At 33.9% G+C, this 23,922-nt stretch overlaps 2 protein-coding genes across 3 annotated transcripts; one reads left to right on the top strand and one right to left on the bottom strand.

Moving 5' to 3' along the window:
* The first annotated feature begins 923 nt into the window (after positions 1 to 923).
* On the top strand, positions 924 to 4,708 carry LOC132946511 (uncharacterized). The gene is made up of 4 exons (XM_061016550.1): positions 924 to 1,078; positions 2,011 to 2,191; positions 3,255 to 3,474; positions 4,318 to 4,708. Exons 2-4 carry the CDS (start codon positions 2,044 to 2,046, stop codon positions 4,436 to 4,438), a joined length of 489 nt encoding a protein of 162 aa, XP_060872533.1. The 5' UTR covers positions 924 to 1,078; positions 2,011 to 2,043; the 3' UTR covers positions 4,439 to 4,708.
* On the bottom strand, positions 4,509 to 23,628 carry LOC132946509 (uncharacterized). Of its 2 annotated transcripts, none has more exons than XM_061016546.1 (6): positions 23,373 to 23,628; positions 13,335 to 13,452; positions 12,651 to 12,807; positions 7,821 to 7,946; positions 7,465 to 7,738; positions 4,509 to 6,757 (listed from the first exon to the last, which is right to left on the bottom strand). In XM_061016546.1, the coding sequence occupies exons 1-6, from the start codon at positions 23,386 to 23,388 to the stop codon at positions 4,938 to 4,940; spliced, it is 2,511 nt and encodes an 836-aa protein (XP_060872529.1). In that variant the 5' UTR covers positions 23,389 to 23,628; the 3' UTR covers positions 4,509 to 4,937. The 2 variants fall into 2 exon arrangements, with proteins under 2 accessions (XP_060872529.1, XP_060872528.1); XM_061016545.1 differs by lacking the exon at positions 23,373 to 23,628 and adding an exon at positions 16,240 to 16,774.
* Positions 23,629 to 23,922: the final 294 nt, after the last annotated feature.

Below are 23,922 nucleotides of genomic sequence, written 5' to 3'. Positions count from 1 at the left end.
TTTTATTGATACTTTAATTACGAAGTAATAGTTATAAGCATTTTAAGGCTGTACATACATTTTTTTAAATTTTAAAATTAACATAATCTTTCAATGATCAATTCAATTTAGTTTTAAAAATAGCAGAGTAAATCGGATTATATAGTGATAAAACTGTGCAAACAATGAACCAAAAAGTTACTACAATATATTATTACTTAATTTTATCGTGTTAAATTTAATATACCTATACGTAATACGTATACAAACTATCGTCGGATTAAAGTAGGTATTGCGTTTAAAAACTAACAAAACATCCACGAAATATTTGATAAGCAGTAAGCACTATTCTAAGCACCTATTCAACCATTGACAACTAGGTGATTTGGTTTTGACATGTATATGTTTCATGACGGGGGTAGTTCTATAATTTCGAGGAGAGCGTTACCATGACGTCATCGTGTTGAGGCTGGGAGCCTAAAATATGATTGTATTTTTCTGACCGATTACACGTTACAGTTGCCATGACAACCAAACAATAACAAAGATGAAATTATTAATGTTATAAAGGTACCAGCTAGGTTGCCGTTAGCAACCGATGATTAACATAATTAGGTTACCATAGCAACGTCATTATATACTTTTTTAGATTCTCAGCGTATAGTGATGAATGTATTAAATTCACAAGACGAAGACATATACATGTACCGATGAATCTATATAATATACAATGTGGATACTTTTTGATTGTTTTTCCCCGTTCGTTCGCGTCACATAAAAAAAACGTACGAATACGATATCTATAATATTATTATTATTATGTGTCGCGACAGACGGTCCTAATGGATTTGCCGCCGCAAATCCCCTTGTCGTACATGATTCCAATGGAGATAATAATACTACCCACCACCACCCGCACATCTTCTATTGTCGTGTCGTACCAGCTCTTTCGTAAACTACCCTACCCGGATGTGTATGCGACGGCGGAGGCGGCCATCGACAGCAAGCGTATATAAGGGCTACTTCGCCACCCCAAGAGCACCACTGAGTTGCCCGGCTTTCAAGACGACACTACAGCTGTAACAGAAGTATACTCGAGGTAAATATCACATTTTTTTTATACTGTTCATTTTTTTTCACTACCATATTATATTATACTGTCGTCGTTTTATGTTTTTTTTTCTTAGTTGTAACTCTGTACTCGTTTATAATATTATAATATATAACTGCGTATCAGCGATAAATACAATATACCCACTTAAAGCTACACCTAAGCGCTAGGTATATATTGTCACACATTTTCACAACGTAAATTAATTATATTTTACCATACGAATTCTACCTATAATATTATATCATAATTTCTATTCGTCTCAATAAAACAATAATAATATGATAGTTAATTCGATATTTCATTAACCTTTCTTGTTTTTATGGAAAATACTCAACTTTGTAACAGTGGACACTCTGGCGGTCGTTCGTTCTCAGATTCAGTTTATGTTTTTATATGGGCCTACGCAATTAATGAATATAACATTCTACATTTCATATTATCTTCTTGTAAATTTCTGTAGTTCTAATATTGTTCTAGCTATTTTATACGAATAAATATTGTGGTATCGTACGCGTTCTACCTACCCTACAATATTATTGAATGTATCGATTTGCTATTTAGTATTCTAGTTAATGATCTGGTTATATAAATATAGAAGGTATCTATTATCGTAAATTCATAACGATTCCGGAATACAATACCAAAAAAAAATTATGGAATATCATAATATTCGTCTCGCCCGGGATAGCCATGTCATCTTAAAATTTCGTTTTTTTAAAGCTCAACATATTATTATTAGTCATAATAATGCGTCTACGATGCGTTAAATCTAAATCAAATTTGAATATTTTTGTTTTTTGACACGTACCTACCTAATAGTTGTACCACGTTGTAAATACACTCTCATGTTATTTGATTGATATCATAATATAATTATATCATATTGTACAACTATATTTTTTCTTACTTTTTTACAGATAAATCTCCATCGAAAATAATATTCAACGACCATGAAATTCTACGCAGTATTCGGTGTCTTGGCAGCTTTGGCCCTCCACGCTCTTGCCGACGAAACCAAAGACAGCGTCCCGGCAACAGTATCCGCAGCCATCGACCGAGCTACGGCCGTTACGAAAGCTACCATTTCGAACGATAATAGTAAGCATAGTTTCAGTGATAATTACATTTTGCATTTACTCGATATCTTTATTTTATAAATCTATATTTTAAGCGTTTTAATTTGACGATTAAAGCGTTTAATAACAGTGTGGACGATATAGTTAAACGATTCGTCACTAAACGGTTTATAATATAATATAGCAAACATTTCTTTAAATATGTATAATATGAACAACATTACAGTAGACGCAAAAAACTAATCAATCATCACAATTTCGATTAAATATTAAATATCAAGAAAAAGGTTGTTTTTTATTAGTTTTTCTATTAATATCTAAAACAATTCAGCACGTTTGTCCCTTTTTACTAATTAAAATATTTTACAGCACCTATTTCGAAATTATAATAAATTTGTAAAACTAACAATCAAATAAATAAATCTACAAATTAAAAAATATAATGTTTCTTCAGAAAAGTTAAAAATGCACAAAATTTACGTTTTAAAAAATATTAATATAGGTACCTATAATACGTATGTCTTAACCTAACCTATAATCATGGGTACATTTTAATATATTATGAATCAAAATAATTTTATACAAACTCACATAATTAACTAATTGGTTTTTTTACACACGTTTTTTTACGCATGTTGTATGCGTATCATAAGATTATAATAAATCATAAAAATATTTTGCTCAAATACGTGACTTAGGTGCCTGCTAACAAATATCATTAAATTTAAATTAAACAGCTACAATAGCTATTCTGAATTTATAATAGAAATATGCGTGATGACTTTTGCAGAATATACCTATCGGCAGGTACAAACAATACTGATCGTTGGGGTGGTTTTTTAGTTAAAAAAATATTTTTGTGTTTAACTAAAAAAATTTACTCGAAATCAGATCATATTATACTTGGTGATCTAAAATAATATCATGTAGTATAATCGCCATACCACTACATTATATGTTATTTACGTAGAACATTACCGTCTCGGAAACGCAATATAATAATACAACTATTATACAACTATTTAAAACAAACGCGTGAGCGGAAACCGTGACTGAGGTGCTTTTTAAGTAACAATTTCTTTCAGATGAAAATTGGTCATTAATCCCGAACAGCTATGGCGCGGCTCTAGCGACGGGCGGAGTGGTCGTGATCGGAGTCGTCGTGTTGCTAGCTATTTCGGCGATCGTCAGCCCGTTGTTCGGCTACAGACTTTGCCAGATATTCAGCACCTGCGAAGTCCCACCAGCGGCAACCGGGTACAGCGCAGACGCGTACCAATCGTTCCCACCGACTTACAACAAGAGGTGAGCCCTTCGCTTCCGTTTTTCTAATGTTTTATTATTCCCATAGAAGCATGACAGAGGGACCTATACTCATTTTCACGGTATACAATCGTTCTTTATTTCAAACTCGACTATACCTACTGTTCACCACGCAAATTTGATTTAGCAAAATCTCTCTGTTTTTTTTCTTATTTTAATGCGAGTCACTCGGACACTATGACGCGTTGCAATTCAATACAATTACGTATTTTATATTCAATCGTGAAACCTGCTATACCTATATAGAATAAACTTTACTGTAATTGCGCATGCAGCCAAATAGCAATTTTCGTTCGCTAACTTGCCCAAACATTACCTACAGTGCATTTAAGAGTACAGACAGTTCAGAGATTTATTACATTGAAAAAAAAAACCATAAAATACAAATACACAAGAACATATCAAATTGAAAGTGTCATCAACTTGTGTTCTATTTTTTATTTTTTTATTAACCCACATATACCTACTTATTATGTGCATGATATAAATTGTATATTTTCTCCTAAAAAATACGAGCACTTTTGACCTTTAAAGAAAAGACCCGCGGCGTATTTGACTGATTAGGCACGAAAAACCAGATAACACGCGTCCAGTAATTTTTATTTATTTTCACTACTTGGCTATTGAAAATCTCTTAAATACTTTGTAAAAAGTTCGTGCCAGTATAGTAAACCCCGTACCTAATTAAGCTAATTTAAACGTATTTGATATCGACAACAAAACTGAAAATTAATTTTGAAAATTTGGCGGACAACTTACGCGCGGTACGGAGAAAACAAACATATATTTACATGTACTATATTAGTATTTTATTTTTATTTACAGATCCATCGAGTACGTCAAACCGATCTTGCAAGTTTTGAACTCGGCCTACGAGAAGTACGGACACGGCGCCATTCCAGCGGGTTTGGTCAACACGATGAGGAACGTCAACGCACAACAATAACCGGTTCAAATCAACATCACTCCAGCTAGATATATATTCCGGAAGAATTAAAAATTTTTTTAAGTCGACAATAATTATTATGCACAACAACGGTGTACCGTATAATATAATATAATGTTCACATGTAAATCATAATCACTATATCTAGCTGTAAATATTATATTATTATCGCGTGTTTAACCGGCATGTCGTTCACAAACAATAATATAATCATATTTAATATAATAAAAACATTACATATATAACAAAATAAAACAAATAGTCAAACAATTATTAAAATACACATATATTCCTAAATCTATAGAATCTAAAAAACGATCCTCATTAAAAAAAACATGGCGTTCTTGGCATAGGTGCCCAACCATTTAATAGGTAATATTATTAAGACGCGTATGACGCGCAGTCATGCCGCCGAGTACAACAGTTATGATACATCAATTGAAATGTCGTAACGCGGCGGTGTTGCGTGCAGCGCACTATAGTCCTTTCGAACGGCCGCTCAAGTGGTGGTGAGCTTAGACCTCCGGGCCAGCAGGATCATCTTCTCCTTTTCCTCTTCCTTCTGGTCGATGCTCATCTGCGAACGAATGCTGTGCGCCAGCGCCGCGTTCTGCACCCGGCTGTTGCTGACCGTTCGGCCGCCGAGCGTCGGCAGCCGTTTGTGCATCTCCTTCTCCACCCACTTGAGCATGGTGAGCACGGCGTCGGGACCGGACAGCCGGAAGTCTGCGGCCGTCTGGACCATCGGCGACGGGTCGACGCGGAACGTGCACGCTATGCCCTGCAGCGACAGCATGGCGTCCTCGTTGCCAGCGTACACGACGCGCACCCGCTCGGACCAGTCGACGCCGTACGTGGTACGCAGTATGTAAATGGACGCGCGGCCCTGGTCCCACGTGACGGGTGGCTTGCCCTCGATGGCCAGGAACCCACGGTGTGGCTCGAACCCGGCTGCTTCGAATATCTCGACTGCTCGGCGCTCCAGGTGTTCGCGTAGGGCGACCGGCACCTCCCGGTAGTGGTACGTCAGCATCACGCCCTTGTTCTCCACCCAAGCACCGTCGCCGCACACCTCGTCCGCGAGCACCTTCTGCAGCTCGGCCACCTTTTGCTCGTACTGTCTGGGCACCGGGTGCACGAAGTTGGTGCCGTCCGGGTGCAGGATCTCGATACCGTGGCTGCCCGCGTACGTCACGTTCTCGATGCCTACCATCGACTTGACGTTGTCCAGCGTCCGGCCGGATATGATGGCGATGTTCACATCCGGCATTCGACTGAGCCGCTGCAGCACCTTGACCGTCTCCTCGGACATAACGGCCAGGTCGGGGTGTGACGTGAGGTGCGTGAGCGTGCCGTCGTAGTCCAAGATCAGGCTTAGCTTGCCAGCGCCCGCGATGTGGTTGCTCAGGTACATGTCGAAATCGTCCAGCTGCAGTTGCATGCTCTTGGATGGCAGGCTGCACCCGCTGGTACCGCCGTTCGCATTGCCGTCACCGCCTCCGTCTCCGAGTGCGCCCATCGACGAGAAGAACGACGTCATCCAGTAGTTGACGTCCAGCAGCTGTTCGCGATGCCTGAGCTGTGTCATGCGCAGTTCGCGCTCATCAAGCGGCATCCGCAGGGCTCGATGCAGCACGTTGGCCATCTCGTCCAGCTCATACGGGTTGACCAGCAGCGCCTCGTGCATGGTGCCACCGGCGCCGGCGAACGGCGACAGGATCAACACGCCCGGCGTCCGGATCTGGCACGCCACGAACTCCTTGGCAACCAGGTTCATGCCGTCCCGGAGCGGCGTCACCAACGCCACCGCGCAGTCCCGGTACAGGGCGGCCAGCTGCTCCTGGCTCAGGCACCCGTAGATGTACCGGATCGGCGACCAGTTGGGCATCGAGAACCTTCCATTTATGCGGCCGATCAGCAGCTCGGTCTCGTCCTTGAGTTGCTTGTACTCCTTGACGTCCGTCCTGGATGGCACCGAGATTTGCAGCAGCACCACTTTCTCCCGGTGTTCCGGGTACTTGTCCAGGAATTTTTCGAACGCCAGGATCCGGTGCACCAGACCCTTGGTGTAGTCCAGCCTGTCCACGCCCAGTATCACCTTGACATCTTCCGACAGGTTCAGGAACGCCGGCGCCTTCTCCGACAATTGCACGAAACGGTCGAACGGTATGCCAATCGGCAGCGCCTTCACTTGTATGGTCCGTCCGGCCAGCTCCACCAGCATGTTGGTCCGGTCCACGCGGCACCCAAGCCGCCGACAGCAGCAGTCAATAAAATTCAAGCAGTAGTCCTCGATGTGGAAGGCGGTGAAATCGTAAGCTGTAAGTAGTATGTCATGTATTATAATTATTTATATATAATAATATGTTGTAGATACGTATTGAGTATGTCTGTACGCCATTTTATTATAATATGTAGGTACATCTATTGTATTATATTAAATTATTATTCATACGTATCTTGACGGTGCGCACTATTAGCCGGAATTATGGGGTTAATGAAATTGTTTCGGATATTATAATATTATGATAGTATATATAAAATATCGAAGGAAAAGTCTAAATTTTAATTCTTAAAACACGTCGTAAAAAAATTGTGTAGTCCACGTAAAATGTATTATTATTCATATTATACATTAGTTATCGTTAGTTATCACCGTACGCGGTGAGCATCGTAATTCCTAAGCTAAGTACCTATATAGAACATCATAAAAAACCTTTTAGGTACATTCATCATCCCAAACGGAAGTCAAAACATTATCATTTAAACTATTGAAATAGGTATTTATCAAATATACTTGGTAATATCATAGGCTGACTGACCGTTTTCGCTCAGAATCGTTTTTCTCATACAATGATATTATATCATTGAATTCAAATTTAACACCATCCATTACAGTGACCCACTTGTAACATACTGTACAGCAGAGCGACATCCACTTACCCACCTTTTTTATTTTGTATTATATTTCTTTTGTGTTACGGCTCATCAGTTGAATACCACTGATATAGATTATGTTTACTTACCCAACATTCCCTGGAGAACTTGGTCGTCCCAAGGCAACAACCTCATAATGTCCCACGACGGGAACGGTATGTGCAAGAAGAATCCCAGCTTACACCTGAGGTTTTCAGCTTCGCACACCTGACGGATTTTGGTCGCGGTCGTCAGTAACTGATAATCGTGAATCCAAACCAGGGGGGCCGTGTGGTGATCTCCAGCGTCGTCTAGGGTTTTTATAGCATCCCGCAGCGCGTCCAGCGTGCAATCAGCAAACTTGTCGTTAACTTTGCAGTACGTCTAACGTGATACATAATAAAAAAAATTAAATGAAATTACCATCTGTCGACGTACACGCTCAATTATGTTGATAAATCATTACTTTCCAGTCCCTAGAAACGAAATTCGCACGGTCGGGCATCGAGTGAAATAAGGGCCAAAACGTGCCATTACAACAACCGTTGTAGAATTCTTCAATTTCCGTTTTATCTAAGTGTACCGGAATAATCTGTGACAATAAAATATTACTTTATATTATTCATTACCTATAAAAACTCGTTAGAAGTTACACAATACAGTACGCGAGTTATGATGAACGTGCGAACAACACGTTCGTGAAGTTGGCCCACCTAAGTACTTCAATTTTTTTTAAAGCTATGCCATTATTTTGCAAGTTATTTGCAAGTATTTGCAAGTCTATTTTTAGAATTTGCAAGTCCAAACTTTCACCGTGAATCCAAAAACTGAAAAGGTGGGCCAACTTCACGTAGCCCACCCATTTTGACCGAGAACTTCAAAATCGGTATCAAACGAAAGCTAATGATTAGCAAGTATCTGAAAGCCCCTTTTTGAAATTTGCAAGTCCATCAGGCGGCCGCTATAAACTTTTGAACTTGTGAAGTTGGCCCACCTACTTTGTCCTAGAACTTCAAAATCAGCACCAAATGAAAGCTACTGATTAGCCAGAATTTGCAAGTCTGGTTTTAGAATTTGCAAGTCCATCAGGTGACCACTATAAACTTTTGAACTTGTGAAGTTGGCCCAACTACTTTGACCTAGAACTTTGAAATCAGCATCAAACGAAAGCTTATGATTAGCAAGAATTTGCAAGTCTGGTTTTAGAATTTGCAAGTCACCCGGGCGGCCAGTAAGAGCTTTCAAAGTTTAGAAGTTGGCCCACCCAAGTTGTCCCAGAACTTCAAAATAAGTATCAAACGAAAGCTAATAAATAGCAAGTATTTGCAAGTTCGTTTTTAGAATTTGCAAGTCACTCGGGTGGCCACTAAGAGCTTTCAAAGTTTGGAAGTTGGCCCACCCAAGTTGTCCCAGAACTTCAAAATAAGTATCAAACGAAAGCTAATGATTAGCAAGTATTTGCAAGTCTACTTTTAGAATTTGCAAGTAACTCGGGCGGCCAGTAAGAGCTGTCAAAGTTACGAAGTTAGCCCACCCAAATCGACCTAAAACTTTGAAAATGGTACCGAACAATAGCTTTTCATTTGCAAGTATTTGCAAGTCCAGTTTTAGAATTTGCAAGTCATTAAGGTGGTCGCTAGAAGTGGTTTCTTACTTTTGAAGTTTTACTGTTGCCATTTTTTATTCAAACTAGTTTTTTATTTTTATCGGTATCAATAACACATATTTTATTCGTTTTTTAATGTATGATTGATTATATGTTGATGTGTTGAAAAAAAATGAAAGCACTGTCGAAGTGTTATGGCAGTATGGCACTATTATTGTTTGACCATAAATTTAAGGCTGTGTACGCCTACGGTATAAAGTACTCCTTATAAGTAGTCTCGCTGTTTCTCAAAGACCTGAAACTTCAAAGTGGGTAGGTATCAAACGAAAGGTAATTATTATAACAATCATTTGCAACTTTGCAAGTCACTATGGCGGCCGCCATTAGCTTTTGAAGCTGGGAATTTTGGGCCAACTGTTTCGATCGAGAATTTTATAATTGGTTATCAAATAAAGCTAATAATTTTAAAATATGCTTGTGGCTCGCTTTTACAATTTAGAAGTTACTCAGGGATTCATATCTTATAACCCCTAATTAAGGCTTTAAAAAATATTATTATACCATTCCTTGTACCACGTTTGTATTGATTTGTACGACACTCCTCGCTGTTTTGATTTTTGGAACCAAATCTGCAGTTTTAATCGTTTAGTCTTTAGGTACATTCCGTTATGTCTGTATGTTGTAACTTACAGTGTACCATAGGAGTTTAACCTACAGTGTAGCTTATGCATATTGAACATAACATAGCTTAGGTATATTAATGTATGTTGTATATACAATGGATTCAATATTTATTTACTATTTATTTAATATTTATTTTTTTATTTAAATTAATATTATATTACATTTTACTTAATATAGATTTTTTTTTAATAAATGTAGATTTATTTTATTCAACTATCCTTTTAGGATTCCGTACGGTAAAGCGGGTCCTTATATTACTAAGGCTCCGCTATCCGTCCGTCTATCACCAGGCTGTATCTCATGAACCATGGAAGTCAGAAAGTTGAAATTTTCACCGATTATGTATTTCTGTTGCCGCTTTTACAACAATTAATACTAAAAATCCTAGAATATAATATAATATAAGCAGTGTTGCCAACATGTTTATAGCTGATGATGGTACGGAACCCTTTGAGCGCGAGTCCGACTCGCATTTGGACGGTTTTTTAATTAGATTTAGATTTTTTTCATTCATTTTAAATTTTTTATTCAAATTAGTTTTTTTATTTTTATCGATATCAATAACACAGTTATTCGTTTACAATTTGAATGTATGATTGTATGTTGATGTGTCTTCAAAAAATTAAAGCACTGTTGAAGTATTAGGGCAGTATGGCACTATGATTGTTCCAGGCTCGATCAGAAATAAATTGAGGCTATGGTGTACGCCTATGGTGTACATTATGATATAAAGTATTCTTTATAAGTAGGTACATTCACTGTTTCTCAAAGAACAAAAAAAATATTGTGGACCAACCTTAAATGCATTCGTTTAGAAGTTTGGAAACAAAAAATAGTGTATATTTTGCATGTACAACAAAATAATTATAAATATATAAACTTGAATAAAAATTACAAAACATAAACGTTATAATTCATGTTAGTTTATAATATCATAAGTCCAAAATGGTAGGACATATGCTGGTTCAAAATTCCCAGCTTCAAAAGCTAATGGCGGCCGCCATAGTGACTTGCAAAGTTGCAAATGTTTGTTATAATAATTACCTTTCGTTTGATACCTACCCACTTTGAAGTTTCAGGTAAAACTGGACTTGCAAATACTTGCAAATGAAAAGCTATTGTTCGGTACCATTTTCAAAGTTTTAGGTCGATTTGGGTGGGCTAACTTCGTAACTTTGACAGCTCTTACTGGCCGCCCGAGTTACTTGCAAATTCTAAAAGTAGACTTGCAAATACTTGCTAATCATTAGCTTTCGTTTGATACTTATTTTGAAGTTCTGGGACAACTTGGGTGGGCCAACTTCTAAACTTTGAAAGCTCTTACTGGCCGCCCGGGTGACTTGCAAATTCTAAAACCAGACTTGCAAATTCTTGCTAATCATAAGCTTTCGTTTGATGCTGATTTCAAAGTTCTAGGTCAAAGTAGTTGGGCCAACTTCACAAGTTCAAAAGTTTATAGTGGTCACCTGATGGACTTGCAAATTCTAAAACCAGACTTGCAAATTCTGGCTAATCAGTAGCTTTCATTTGGTGCTGATTTTGAAGTTCTAGGACAAAGTAGGTGGGCCAACTTCACAAGTTCAAAAGTTTATAGCGGCCGCCTGATGGACTTGCAAATTTCAAAAAGGGGCTTTCAGATACTTGCTAATCATTAGCTTTCGTTTGATACCGATTTTGAAGTTCTCGGTCAAAATGGGTGGGCTACGTGAAGTTGGCCCACCTTTTCAGTTTTTGGATTCACGGTGAAAGTTTGGACTTGCAAATTCTAAAAATAGACTTGCAAATACTTGCAAATAACTTGCAAAATAATGGCATAGCTTTAAAAAAAATTGAAGTACTTAGGTGGGCCAACTTCACGAACGTGCGAACAACTGTATAGTCCAGGACTATAATAGTGTTGCAACTGATCTAGATGAAAATTTCACTATCTATTATCTTATCAAGATAAATTTCTACTGGTCATATTTTTATTTGTTTTAGTTGAAAACTTCAGTTATCCATATTAATTTATCCAGATAATTTTTTATGTTTGACATTTATTTAAAATTATAGTATGATATACATTTTTACATTTGGTGTTCGAAAATCATATATTAATGTAATTTTAATTTTTATAGAAGGTTATTGTACTTTTAAATATTATGAACAAATTACAAGTAGTTATAAACTCATAAAATATAAAATACACATAGGTAATATTATTGTTATTCAATACACAGAATAGATTTAATCAATTTTGTTGTCAATATTCCATAATTAATTGGTGGCTGTTGTGTTAGTATTAATTAATGTAGGGACATGGTTATTTCTCATCATCTGTAGCGGCAGAAAAACACAACGTTTTATATAATAATAATAGTTTTATTGTTATACAAATTGTATTACAGCGTATTTCTGCATATATTGTTTTAGAATAATTAATCTATGTACATACTACATAATATTATGTAATAATTATATTGTACATATTATGCATAATTATTTAAGGTAAGTACGTATGATATTTTGTATATCACATTACAAAGGCACCATTATCAATGTCAATTTTATTACTAATAATTACACAGTATACGCATAGTTAATATACAAATCTACTTACTTCAGCGTTTATATTTTAAAATAAGATTATTAAAACCCAATATAACGCGTCAACGCGGCCAGTAGGTAGGTAACTATCATTAATGATAACGATATATTGTGTTCTTGTAACCTAACCAATTTGTTTATTATAATTTATAATATATTTTAATAACTAGATAATATTTTAAGATATTTTATTTTAACAATTTGAACTAGCTTACTTACTACACTAATTACTTAGTACAAACAAACGCAAGAATTTAAAACGTGGTTTTTAAGTATATTTTTAAATTTCAAAAATCAGATTTTGAATAACAGCATTATTAAAGAAAAAAGGAAGTGAACACGTTTGGAAAATTACTTTGGAAATACCTATGTATCAATATCGTTGCTTATAATTTATAATGTATATCATAATGATCTTACTTGATTAGATTTGAGTCCAGCAGTAGGAGCTTTGTCTTCCGGATCGGATTCCGGAATTGGATCATTGGGTTTTAAATCGAACGAACCAGACCACCCAATCCATGTGCCTTTACATTCGACAACAACTGGAGCGACGGCTGTTACAAGACCACCCGCGCTATAAATTATACAATTAAATCAAATATTGACTTATAGAATATATTATAATAGGTGTAATACTCAATGTTTTAAATATTTATACATAAACAATAGATTGTTATAAATTGTACGAATATTCGTTATTTCGTTCACTTATTATAAATGTTTCTTAAAATAAAATTGGAAAAACTTAAATATTTTAACCAATTTTTAAATTCAAAGAATCTCGCATGAAACCATCGAAACTTTTAATTGTATATAATACCTGCTGGTATATACTGTTTTAATACATCTGAGTGGATCAATTGGGAAGCTTATTGTTGCATTTGTTTGAACATTGGTAAGAGTTATTGAAAATTTTTAAATGTTATAATTTGTAACTCATCACGAAAAAGTAGTAAAAAATACGAAAATATGAAAATGTAATAACAAATAATATACCTACTATAGGTATTGTTTGATTATTATAGTGTACAATAATATATATTATGGTAATTCCACTTGTTTTAGACACCGCAGTAACTCATAACGAAATGTATTTCTTACCTTTGTTTCCGCACTAATTCTCCGTCTGCATTTTTACCCAACACAAATGGAAGTCGATTGGAAACTACGATGAGAGGCGCGTTGATCTCTCTCTTTTTGTTTCCCATGCCGGATAAGTCTGCGTATAAGAAATAAATTTTCTGAACTTAGTTTTAGGAAAATCTATCGGGCGAGAAACACCTTTTAAGTTAAACGAACAAAAACAGAGTGAAATTGCATTGCTTTTTTATCCCTGTTTTATCCTGTCAAATGGATATTTATTTTTTTTTCTTATAATCGAAATTGTGATGAAGCCATTTCAAAGACAGCGCTCTGGTCTCGCTGTTCAGAGTGGAATTGAATTCTTACGCATATATACATGCATCCTTCGTAAATTATACATATATTATTATAATATATATGTAGGTATGTATGACTTCGAATTGCAAGGTATACATACTGGCAACAAATATAACAGTCCACTAATTTGAATAATAAAAGAGTAATTAAAATCTACGATGTGCCGTCCAGCAGTATAGTACAGCACAGTTAAACGAATATTGTACACACACGCTTTATATTGTTTATACTTTTATATAGAGTTTTGAAGTAAGAAATTTCGAAATAAAGAATATTTTTTTACTTAATATTGTTCAGTGTTAAATGTATCGTATATTATTACGCATAGTTTTTTACTACCAACGTCTTTTGTCGTAGGTCTCGTGTTGGATTTCCCATTTATGTTCAAATGTGATATAAATTATAATAACAAAATATTATTTAATATTGATATGAAAGTAAAATTGTATTAATTCCAGTTCTACTATACAATTTTTACATACCTAATGGGTTTCACAAATTGTGTTCATAAATTATACCTATAATATATACCTAGTTTATTAATACCTACCTAAAAAAAATAACAATAATTTGAAGGTATACTCCGTTAACATTTAGAATTAATGTGTTCGACTAAAATGTTAATAGCAAAACATATGCAAAATATTTTGTAGGATGTAGGTATTGTAATTTTTAGTTGATATCATAAAACACAGAATATGTTTAGTTTTTAACTTCAGAACAAAACTGTTACGAACAAATAACTAAATATTTTTTTCAAGATATGATCCTATATTGTAGTCAATATGAATAATTATAAAGTTAATATTATTTTATCGATTTGAACTTCTATATTATACTACTAAGTAGCATACATTTACTGCTCTTTTTGTAGATAATAATATAATTATTTATATTAGTCAAACACTCAAACTAATAAATATATGCATTTAATATTTTAATTGCATGACTATAATATAATAGTATCTATATGCCATATTATATTGACTACGATTTTTAAATCATAATGAATCACTTATAAAAAATTAAATAATCGAAATATAGAAATAATGTATGTTCCTCTCCCATAATATATTATTAAATTAATAACAATTAACTGTTTTTGATAATTCATTTGAAACCAATTATTTTAAAATCATACCGAGCAGTACACAAAGAGATTAATTTTAATATCATTTTTTTTATCGTGTAAAGAAGGCTTGTGACGTAATTTGATAACCTTGACTACTAAAACAGAAGGTAATAAATTATTTGAATATTACGGAAAATATGATAAGCTATACAACTGTTACGTGAAACTTAAACCACGCGCAGTACGAGGTTTTCTAGTTTTATTGTAGCACTACCTGCACTTATCCACTTGATTAATTAAATAAATAAACAAATGCGTTATTATAATATCATACAAAATTTTTTAATTAAATCAAAAAAAAATATATAGTTATATAGTTTTTGAACAATTATTTGGAAAAAAAATAACAATTTACGAATAATATATTTATGACCGTAAAATACACATCAATAAAATAGGTGAGACCAAGAAGTGTGTACAAAAAACTATTAAAAATCTATAATATTATATACGATTTAGCTCTTTTGAAAACAACAATTATTTTTGACCAACTATGATATTATGCGACAATATTACGAGTGATGGGTCATGGCATAATAGCCAACGCGTATAAAATCATTATATATCTATTGTATTTAAATTGAAAACCATAACGCGCGCGAAAAGTTTAGTGCTGATTATATTTTACAATATTTGTTCTCAAGTTCGAATGTCTTTAAATAGCGTTAATTAATAGCTACAAGTTTCTGACAAATAATTATTTTAATTACCGGTATTTATACTATAGGCATGTTTTGAAAATGTATTTTCGTTTAATAACACATGAACGATCGCGCAATTTATCGTACGAAAACAATTTTGTAATTTATTCGTTTTTATTCCTCCATATTATATTTTAGTCTAGTGAAACAAATAACAAACGTCGGATAACTTGACGAAAGGAGACTCTTGAAAATTTTTTTTTTTCACTCCAATCTCGAAAACATTAAATTAAAAAACACACCGTGACGTCTTTGGATATAGGCGAGCGTCCGAGCCTCGTCAATAGTGATCAGATTACGCTGTACACACCATAAGACCCTCTTATCACCCGGCAAGCCTATTCGTGCTATGTATTTGCTAGTTATTTTATCGCCGATTTGAAATATTTACAAGTGGCGATAAAAAAAAATTAAATTGTACACGCGCGTGTAGTGAGCAAACCCGTCCAAACGACAAATAATTGTATACAGGTATAATAACTGTCGAGAAGTACCTACTAGATGTATATTATTATATAAACGATTTCACACGAATTCGAATTTAACGAACAAGATCGCATAATAATATAACACTTGTGCGCCTCCTAATCTAACTCGCCCGCTCTAAGCCTCTAAGTCTCTTAAAATATGAAATAATAATAACGATCGGTGTGGTATTATTTTCAATTCTGTTGTTGTTATTATTATCAAATCGTTGTTGTAGTAGGTACCTATTATTATAGTTGTGTCTTACTTTGACCGTTGGTCCGGAATAAGTTACTGGGCGCATTGGAGTCGTAATCGTTGATGCTTACACGGCGGCTGGCCATGACTGTGACGCGATTGTTGAGATGATATTATTATATTACTATTACGTATGTTGTAGTATTGTTATATCGATTGATTGATCAGACTGCAGATGAGACAATGCGAACGTTCGAGTGTTGACTGTCCGTCTGTTGTACGGCTCCGGTTATATATATTAAGTAAAACGCGTTCTTATCGTAAATCGGAACCAAGACAACTTAATATTATAATACGCACACACCGTACGCGCGATTAACGGTATGCTGCGTGGGTTGGGAAAATTCGATCATTACCATTTTGTACTATCATATTTTATTGTGTTATCAGATTCACTCGTTTATAGGCATTATTATTAGTTATTATTACACCACATACGATTTTCGATACGGATTTATGATATTATTAAAACACATTGGTCGCGTGAATGGCAATAATAATATAATATTATAACGTCCGATGGGTTCGTTCGCGGATCTATGATCGTAATTATTTGTTGTAACGCCACTGCAGCTGTGACACTCGGCCAACAAGCCTACACGATCGTTTAATAATTGTATTACAGGTGGGAGGGGGTTCCTACCTACCGCAGCTACGTATACTCTGTCCGGCACTCCGGCGCGCGCGTTCGAAAATAATAATAATAATAATAATTAAATCGGCGTGCGATATGTTGCTTAAAATTCACGTATGGTCTACACTCATTTATAGGGGTTGTAACCTCATTCTCGTCCGCCAAAAATTATCCTACAATTAATTCCGCTTAAAAAAATAACTATGTATTCGGCATTTCTAATTATTTGTTGTACTCGCGGAGAGAGGGAGAGGGGCAAATTGTTTTCACTGAACAATCTTCACATTTACATATTCTGATACATAATATCAGTCCATCTTATACTATAGTATATTATATTCATATTATATATTATACCCACACATTCTAATTTTTTTGCAATCCATAGCGTCATCGTGATAACGAATTGCATCGATCGAAAATTCTGTCTGTTAAAAACTAATCGATCATTTGGCGGACGCCGCAACGACGAACCTATAATATTCCGTGAAAAGTTTGGTACTTACATTTAAGTATAATTATTATTTTCTTCCAAAAGTGTGATTTTTATACCTTTCCTTGTTTCACCAAAAGAAATAATGACCAATACGGCAATTTTTATTTACAATATTGTCAGATACGATTTCATTGAACTTATACAATATTATTATATATAAACTTTAGTCTATATTATTCAATTATTAAAAATGTATTTCATTATATATTTTTGAACGCACGTGACCTTTTGCATTGTCAGCGACACGTTATACAAAGATGATTTTAAATTCATAAAAACAAATACTAATTATTATTTGTATAGGTATAATGGTATATATTAATATATTATACTACTAGCTGATCCTGTGCACTTCGTTGCCCGTTAAATGTACCAATTTATATGACTCAAACTTTGTTCAATTCGTTATTTAATATTTGGTGTATGGCGTTCAAAATTTATCTTAACTTTTCTGCTGCCTGGAATAAAAATTCTGATTCGCAGCAGTGTATTATCAAGTAGGCAATCTACCTGCGGTAGATCGCGGACCGAGTGCGGTTTGTACGTAAGTGTATGATTTAACTCTAAAGTACCAAAGTTATACCAAGTTTATTTAAACTTTAGATATAATACGGTGGATTAATGTAATCAATTAATACATAATCCTAACCTAACCCAACCGTACTAAATTCCGACGAATAAAAAAACCAAATTTAACCCTTTTTAAATTATAGCCTATCTTCTTTCCAAAAATCTGCACACAAACATTAATTTATATATAATATAGGCTAAGCTGATCCTGCGCACTTTGTGGCCCTTAAAAAATGACAACTCTTAAACAAATTGTGATTGTTCAACTCCTTTTTGGTGTAACTCAATGCAGTAAGTGCTACTCAGCCACCCTGGTAGGTAATGTGTGAAAATTCGATTTGATGCATGCTTGTACCTGATCTGCCCGATTAACCAATAGCAACCAATAATAAATAAATACTATTTCAATTAATTATTTCTCCTATAACCATCAATAGCAAGCATTTATAAACAAATATTTCCATCGTAAATCTCAAAATCCCTGTTTGAGTGAGCACTTCTATTAATTGATCGTAGCGTGATGTTATATAGCCTATAGCCTTCCTCGATGAATGGACTATCCAACATAAAAATAATTTTTCAATTCGAACCAGTATAGCCCCTTACACCCCCTTTCAGTCCCTTACAGCCCTTTTTTAGTATTAAAAAGTAGCCTATGTTTTTTCTCAGTGTCTAAACTATCTATGTACCAAATTTCATTTAAATCGGTTCAGTAGTTTCGGAGCCTATTAAATACAAACAATCAAATCTTTCCTATTTATAATATTAGTATAGATTGCTGTGTATAATTGCTATACGCCTGTATCATATTTAAACTAAATAGAACTTTATCAATCGACATTTATTGATGTTATATACGTATATGTATACTTACATGTTTACCTATCTGATTGTTCTCAAACAACATAATTAAATATTCCACTTTTAATAACTTTGTTTGTCCATAGTAATACCTACTAAAATAGTAAATTTAAATGTGTTTTAATATATGGTTGGTATAAAAATTGTTTTGGTGTAAACGGGTGTCAGTCATTATCTAATTTAGTAGAAAAGGGATACTTTTATGCGGTGTTAACAATAGTTATCTCCATTTTGGGCCTTCACACGAGTTTTCCCAGTGAGGCCCAGAAATCTGTAATACGAGTAATTAACAAAATATTAATATTTAAAACAAAAAAATTAACTAATTAATAAATATGATAATATATTATACGACGTATATCGTGGTATACAACAGACGTTTAAATTTTGCGTTACATATAAAAATTTGACGGGAATTACGGGTTAATTATGATATCTGCAGCAGATTTTGAATGTACCTACTCTGTCAAGTCTGTCTCGGCTTGTTTTTTTTGATCTTCGAAAAATATCGATACTGTTATGAAATTAAACCTAAGACGAACATTCCTAAACGTGGCTAAATCAATAGATCATAAATACATATACAAAGCACTACGAAATTACAATATGATTATAATATATAACAATATAACAGTCTGTATAACTGTGTAAGTGTATAGGTACCTCACCACTGCGGCACTGCCGTAAATTGTAATATTATATCGTGCGGGAGAGTTCCTTTGTAATCACGATTCGAACGATTGAACATTGCTAGTGATTATTATGTCATTTATTAAAAATTCACAAAATTATAGCTATAATGTGATTTTATTTATTTGAACGCGTGTCGGGCAGGTACCTACAATCTACTATGTACATATAACTTTGGGGACAATATAATCATTTGCGTTTCCAATAATTAGATTTCTAAAATTAACATTTTTAACAAACGCTCGAGGTTAACACTGATTTTTAAGGTATCCTTTTCACTTCAAAATTCATAGCTCTATTCACTAAAATTTATTCCAGCGCGTTAGCGGTTTCGTTCAGTCAACGACGATCAAATCAATTACCTTTTTTTCCCCGCAAACAAAATAATTATTTCGTATATAATTTATTATATTTCAAGAGAAAAACTATATTTTCCGTATAAAACAAAAACATGAATTAAGGCGTATAAATTAACGAATCTCTGACAAGACGTTCATCCCCGCAATATAGAAGATCACTGTGTCAAATTTCATGTTGCTGCAGACTGATAAAATAATAATATTATTATTATTATTATTATTATTATTATCATTATTATATTTTACCGTCGTTATAGACAAATTATGATCCACATAATAATATTGTACTTGTAAATTATAACATACGAGTATAATACATAATACTATATCGTATATAACTATATTATCTAATAAGTAATAATGTCGATATTACCAGACGAACTTCGATCTCATTACAATAACAATAAACGCGGTAATACGCAGTACCTATACTATCATAGAGTTATTATGCCACATATTAATATATCGGTAATTTATATTGTATTAAATACAAACACGGAGTATTTTCAATACAATATGATATATTATTACATTGTGTATCTAGTGTTAAAAAATGTGATTATTTGCAATAGTATTGTTTTCGTGGAAAACTTCTGCTGTACCAATCTAATATACAATAATATTTATCGACAATGATTGTTATTGTTAGTAGGTACTGCAATAATTAAAAAATTACAATATTATCAAACTCCACGTGTCTCGTTGTGATTGATTTATAGCAAACAAATACATAATCAATGGTGTATAGTTGTTAGTTGTTGGCTAATTGTTTAGTGTTTTAACCCTGATATTCTAAAACACGTTTAGGAATAGGTTATTATTGTTTTTATTTGTGATCCTTTGAAATACATATACCTAGGTATACCTACACTATTGATTATTGATTAATCGTTATGTTTTTATCGATTTTGCCAAGAGAACCTATTAGAAACTGATATTTTTAATCAAACCCCAAAGACCAATGGTTTATATAGTAGACTTGAATAGTTTTTGTTTTCTACCTTTTAATTTTACTGAATTTAACTTTAAAATCTGAATTTTTCAATTATGCGGGGGAATCGAATAATCCTGCTTACCTAATGGTAACCAAATACTGTTGAATTTAAGACGTAGAAACAAAACATTATTTACGACTACTTTTCCACTATATTTATGAATACGATTATTTACATATTATAATAAGATATGTCGATAACTAGGTAGTAATATTACTAAGTAGTAGTAGTATACGAAGTATCAAGTAAACAAAACAAAATGTAGATATTTAAAAATAACAAATCACTTGAATTGTAAATTGCTAATAATGAACTTATGTGTTTACAATTTTGTACTGTTAAATTATATATTAATCATCAAAACAAGCATTTCAAGTAGTATACATATAGCTCTCGAATATGTTGTGTTATGTTTTATTTAAGTAATTCAAAATGTCCATAAAAAAAACAAGGAAGGAGTTAAGGTCAACGATTTTAAACATTTGGAAATAACCGGTTAATCATTACTTATATATTATGGTGTTTACGTATAAATTGATAAATTATTTAAATTGGGCTTTTTTAAATGTTTTAAATTAGTATTTAGGCTTTTAAATCTTAACGCGAACTCTTTAATTTCATAGAGCTACAACCATTATTACTGAAATGTAAAATGCATATAACATGGTTATTGGTTAATGGTTATTACTTATTACCTATACCTACTATCCAAACCTGCAGCAATAGACTCGATCCGCGTTTCAATGTGTCACAAATCAACGCGATTGGTATCGTTAAAAATTTTAAATTGTTTATGAAATATAATTTATAGCACGTAAGTCTACAGTGGAATAGCTGTGTTATTACTGTAATCAGATAATATTTCCAAAACACAGGTACCTGTGTCTTATTCTGTGTTCTAATGATGTCATTAGAACAGTAGGCAGGTAGATAAAATGTGTGTTTTATATGTACCTATATAACAATATATACCTTTGCGGTAAATGAGTTGTTAATGGTTGAAAGTAAAAAAAATACATTCATCATTTATAAATACAAACTCTACCTGTGCACGTTATACACGTTTAAGGTCAAACTATATATCATCGATCGAAATTCCTTGGCTTTGTCCAAACATTTAACAACAAATATATATTTGATAATTAAAGTTTAAATGATTTGGTGAATTATAAGCATTTGAAATTACGTCTCAAAATAAAAATATATTGTCTGTGCATGTGTATTATACCTAGTGTACCTATGTAGTAAGATTAGGTATATCAGCTATCTAAGCTAGGTATATAATATAATATTATAGTCCTTTACAAGACAAAGTGTTTTGAAGCAAACATAATAAAAATATTTTATAATTGCTTAACACTTGATGTTCCGGTTTTATTATTTTTTTCATAACTTAAAAAAAAACAATATCATAATACAGTATTAATTATTACTTTGTTATTATTTATGACCTAAAATTATAGCATATTATATATGTACATAAATGATACACACATGGTATATACGTACAATACACGCGCATAAACAATATGTGTACTAACGTTTCGTATCAAAACAGTATCAAGGTCTATCGCTATTTCACAGCTGATCGCGGGAAATGTCAAAAGTTAATAGCAACGTAATATTCTTACGTACAACCTATTTATCTGGTATTTGCAAATTGAAAAAAAAAATGTTTAAAAAACAAACAATAAAAATTGTATAGGTACGTTTAACGAATATTGGACCTAACTATATATAACTGTAAAGTATATTTTATACCAGTTGGAATATGTGTATAGATATATGCAGTCGTCTTTGTCTATATTGTATCATAGTATGTATGACGTACCCATTGAATAGTGTGGTTCGAAATGTGTTTTCAAAAATATGTTGACGTAATCAGGCTCTAGACTTGAGTGGACATCATAGACGCAAATAAGGGAAGGGTTCTTTAAGGGCCAAGCCCCCCAAACATTTCCTATTTTTTTATATGTTTGTTCAGTATTATTATAATAGGGCTTCAGCCCCACTCCACCAAAATCTCAAACGCTATTTGCGCCTATGGCGGCGGGCATAGGAAAAATGAGCTCCCTCTTCAAGCGTGTTATTTATCCCCATTATTTAGTGAATTCAAAAGTTAAAATTAGTATGTTGTAGATAGGAACCTATGTAATACATATTATTACTATAATAAGCACGCATGGCACATAATATTTAAAAACTATATTAGACTAAAACTTCTTTAAAAATTAATTACTCCACTATACGTCCACGGTCCACTTGAAGACCAATAATAACATTTCCAACAGATACTACTCACCAGTCACCGTGCAAGTCTTTATCTTTATATACTTATTGATATTTAGGTCTATAGGTACGTAAGAATTAAAATCAAAAGCGTATACAAAAACAGTAAAAAACAAAAATCTCCTCTAACACAAAATATTTAAATATGTATACGGCAGAAACAAATGAACAATACGTCGAGTGAGTGGAAAAACGTATAATATAGCAATACATAATATAATAAGCGTTATACGTGTAAAACTATCTTACCTTTGAAGAATCCCATTTTAACGTGAGATCATTCGATTTTTTCTTTGGATTATACGACTCGTCGTTGCAGCAGAATTTGATACAGGTTGCCCGTGCAGGCCACTAGCAATCTATCGTCAGGTATACGAATATTCTTCTCCGTATTCGTCTTTGTCGTCGATCGTTTGAATGCTTTGAAACGCTGCGCGCGAATGCAATCAGCCGCGGTGGCAAACATTTGGTAGACAAATCGTTCCGGTTATCAGCCGTCCACCGTCTCCGCCGCTTGGGGTTATAATATAATGATGATGATGATGATAATGATAACGAAAATTGTAATGATAGCGAAGACGGTGGAGCGCACACAATGGGCTTCCCCCGCCACCGTCATTTTGATCCCCCAGGGAAGTTTTGGCGGGGATGACGATTACAATATTATAGGTACGCACACGTTTGTTTGGGCTCGTGTGCGCGCATACAAGTGTTTGAGCGATAACAACGGCCTCCCGATTGTTACCTGTGATCGTCGTCCATGTAGATCACGGACTGCGCACGTGTACGAAACGTGACC

Source organism: Metopolophium dirhodum, chromosome 6 (assembly GCF_019925205.1).
Source record: "Metopolophium dirhodum isolate CAU chromosome 6, ASM1992520v1, whole genome shotgun sequence".
Lineage (NCBI taxonomy): Eukaryota > Metazoa > Arthropoda > Insecta > Hemiptera > Aphididae > Metopolophium > Metopolophium dirhodum.
Note: the sequence above shows the minus strand (reverse complement) of the source record. Positions and strands in the feature narration are given on the sequence as shown.

Excerpts from the sequence above, each read along its gene's own strand:
- LOC132946511 (XM_061016550.1), top strand. The coding sequence starts at position 2,044 with ATGAAATTCTACGCAGTATTCGGTGTCTTGGCAGCTTTGGCCCTCCAC. Across the intron at positions 2,192-3,254 it reads TACCATTTCGAACGATAATA|ATGAAAATTGGTCATTAATC; the intron begins GTAAGCATAGTT and ends AATTTCTTTCAG. Across the intron at positions 3,475-4,317 it reads CCACCGACTTACAACAAGAG|ATCCATCGAGTACGTCAAAC; the intron begins GTGAGCCCTTCG and ends TTTTATTTACAG.
- LOC132946509 (XM_061016545.1), bottom strand. The coding sequence starts at position 16,315 with ATGGCCAGCCGCCGTGTAAGCATCAACGATTACGACTCCAATGCGCCC. Across the intron at positions 13,453-16,239 it reads ATTCCGGACCAACGGTCAAA|ACTTATCCGGCATGGGAAAC; the intron begins GTAAGACACAAC and ends TCTTATACGCAG. Across the intron at positions 12,808-13,334 it reads GAATTAGTGCGGAAACAAAG|CGCGGGTGGTCTTGTAACAG; the intron begins GTAAGAAATACA and ends TATAATTTATAG.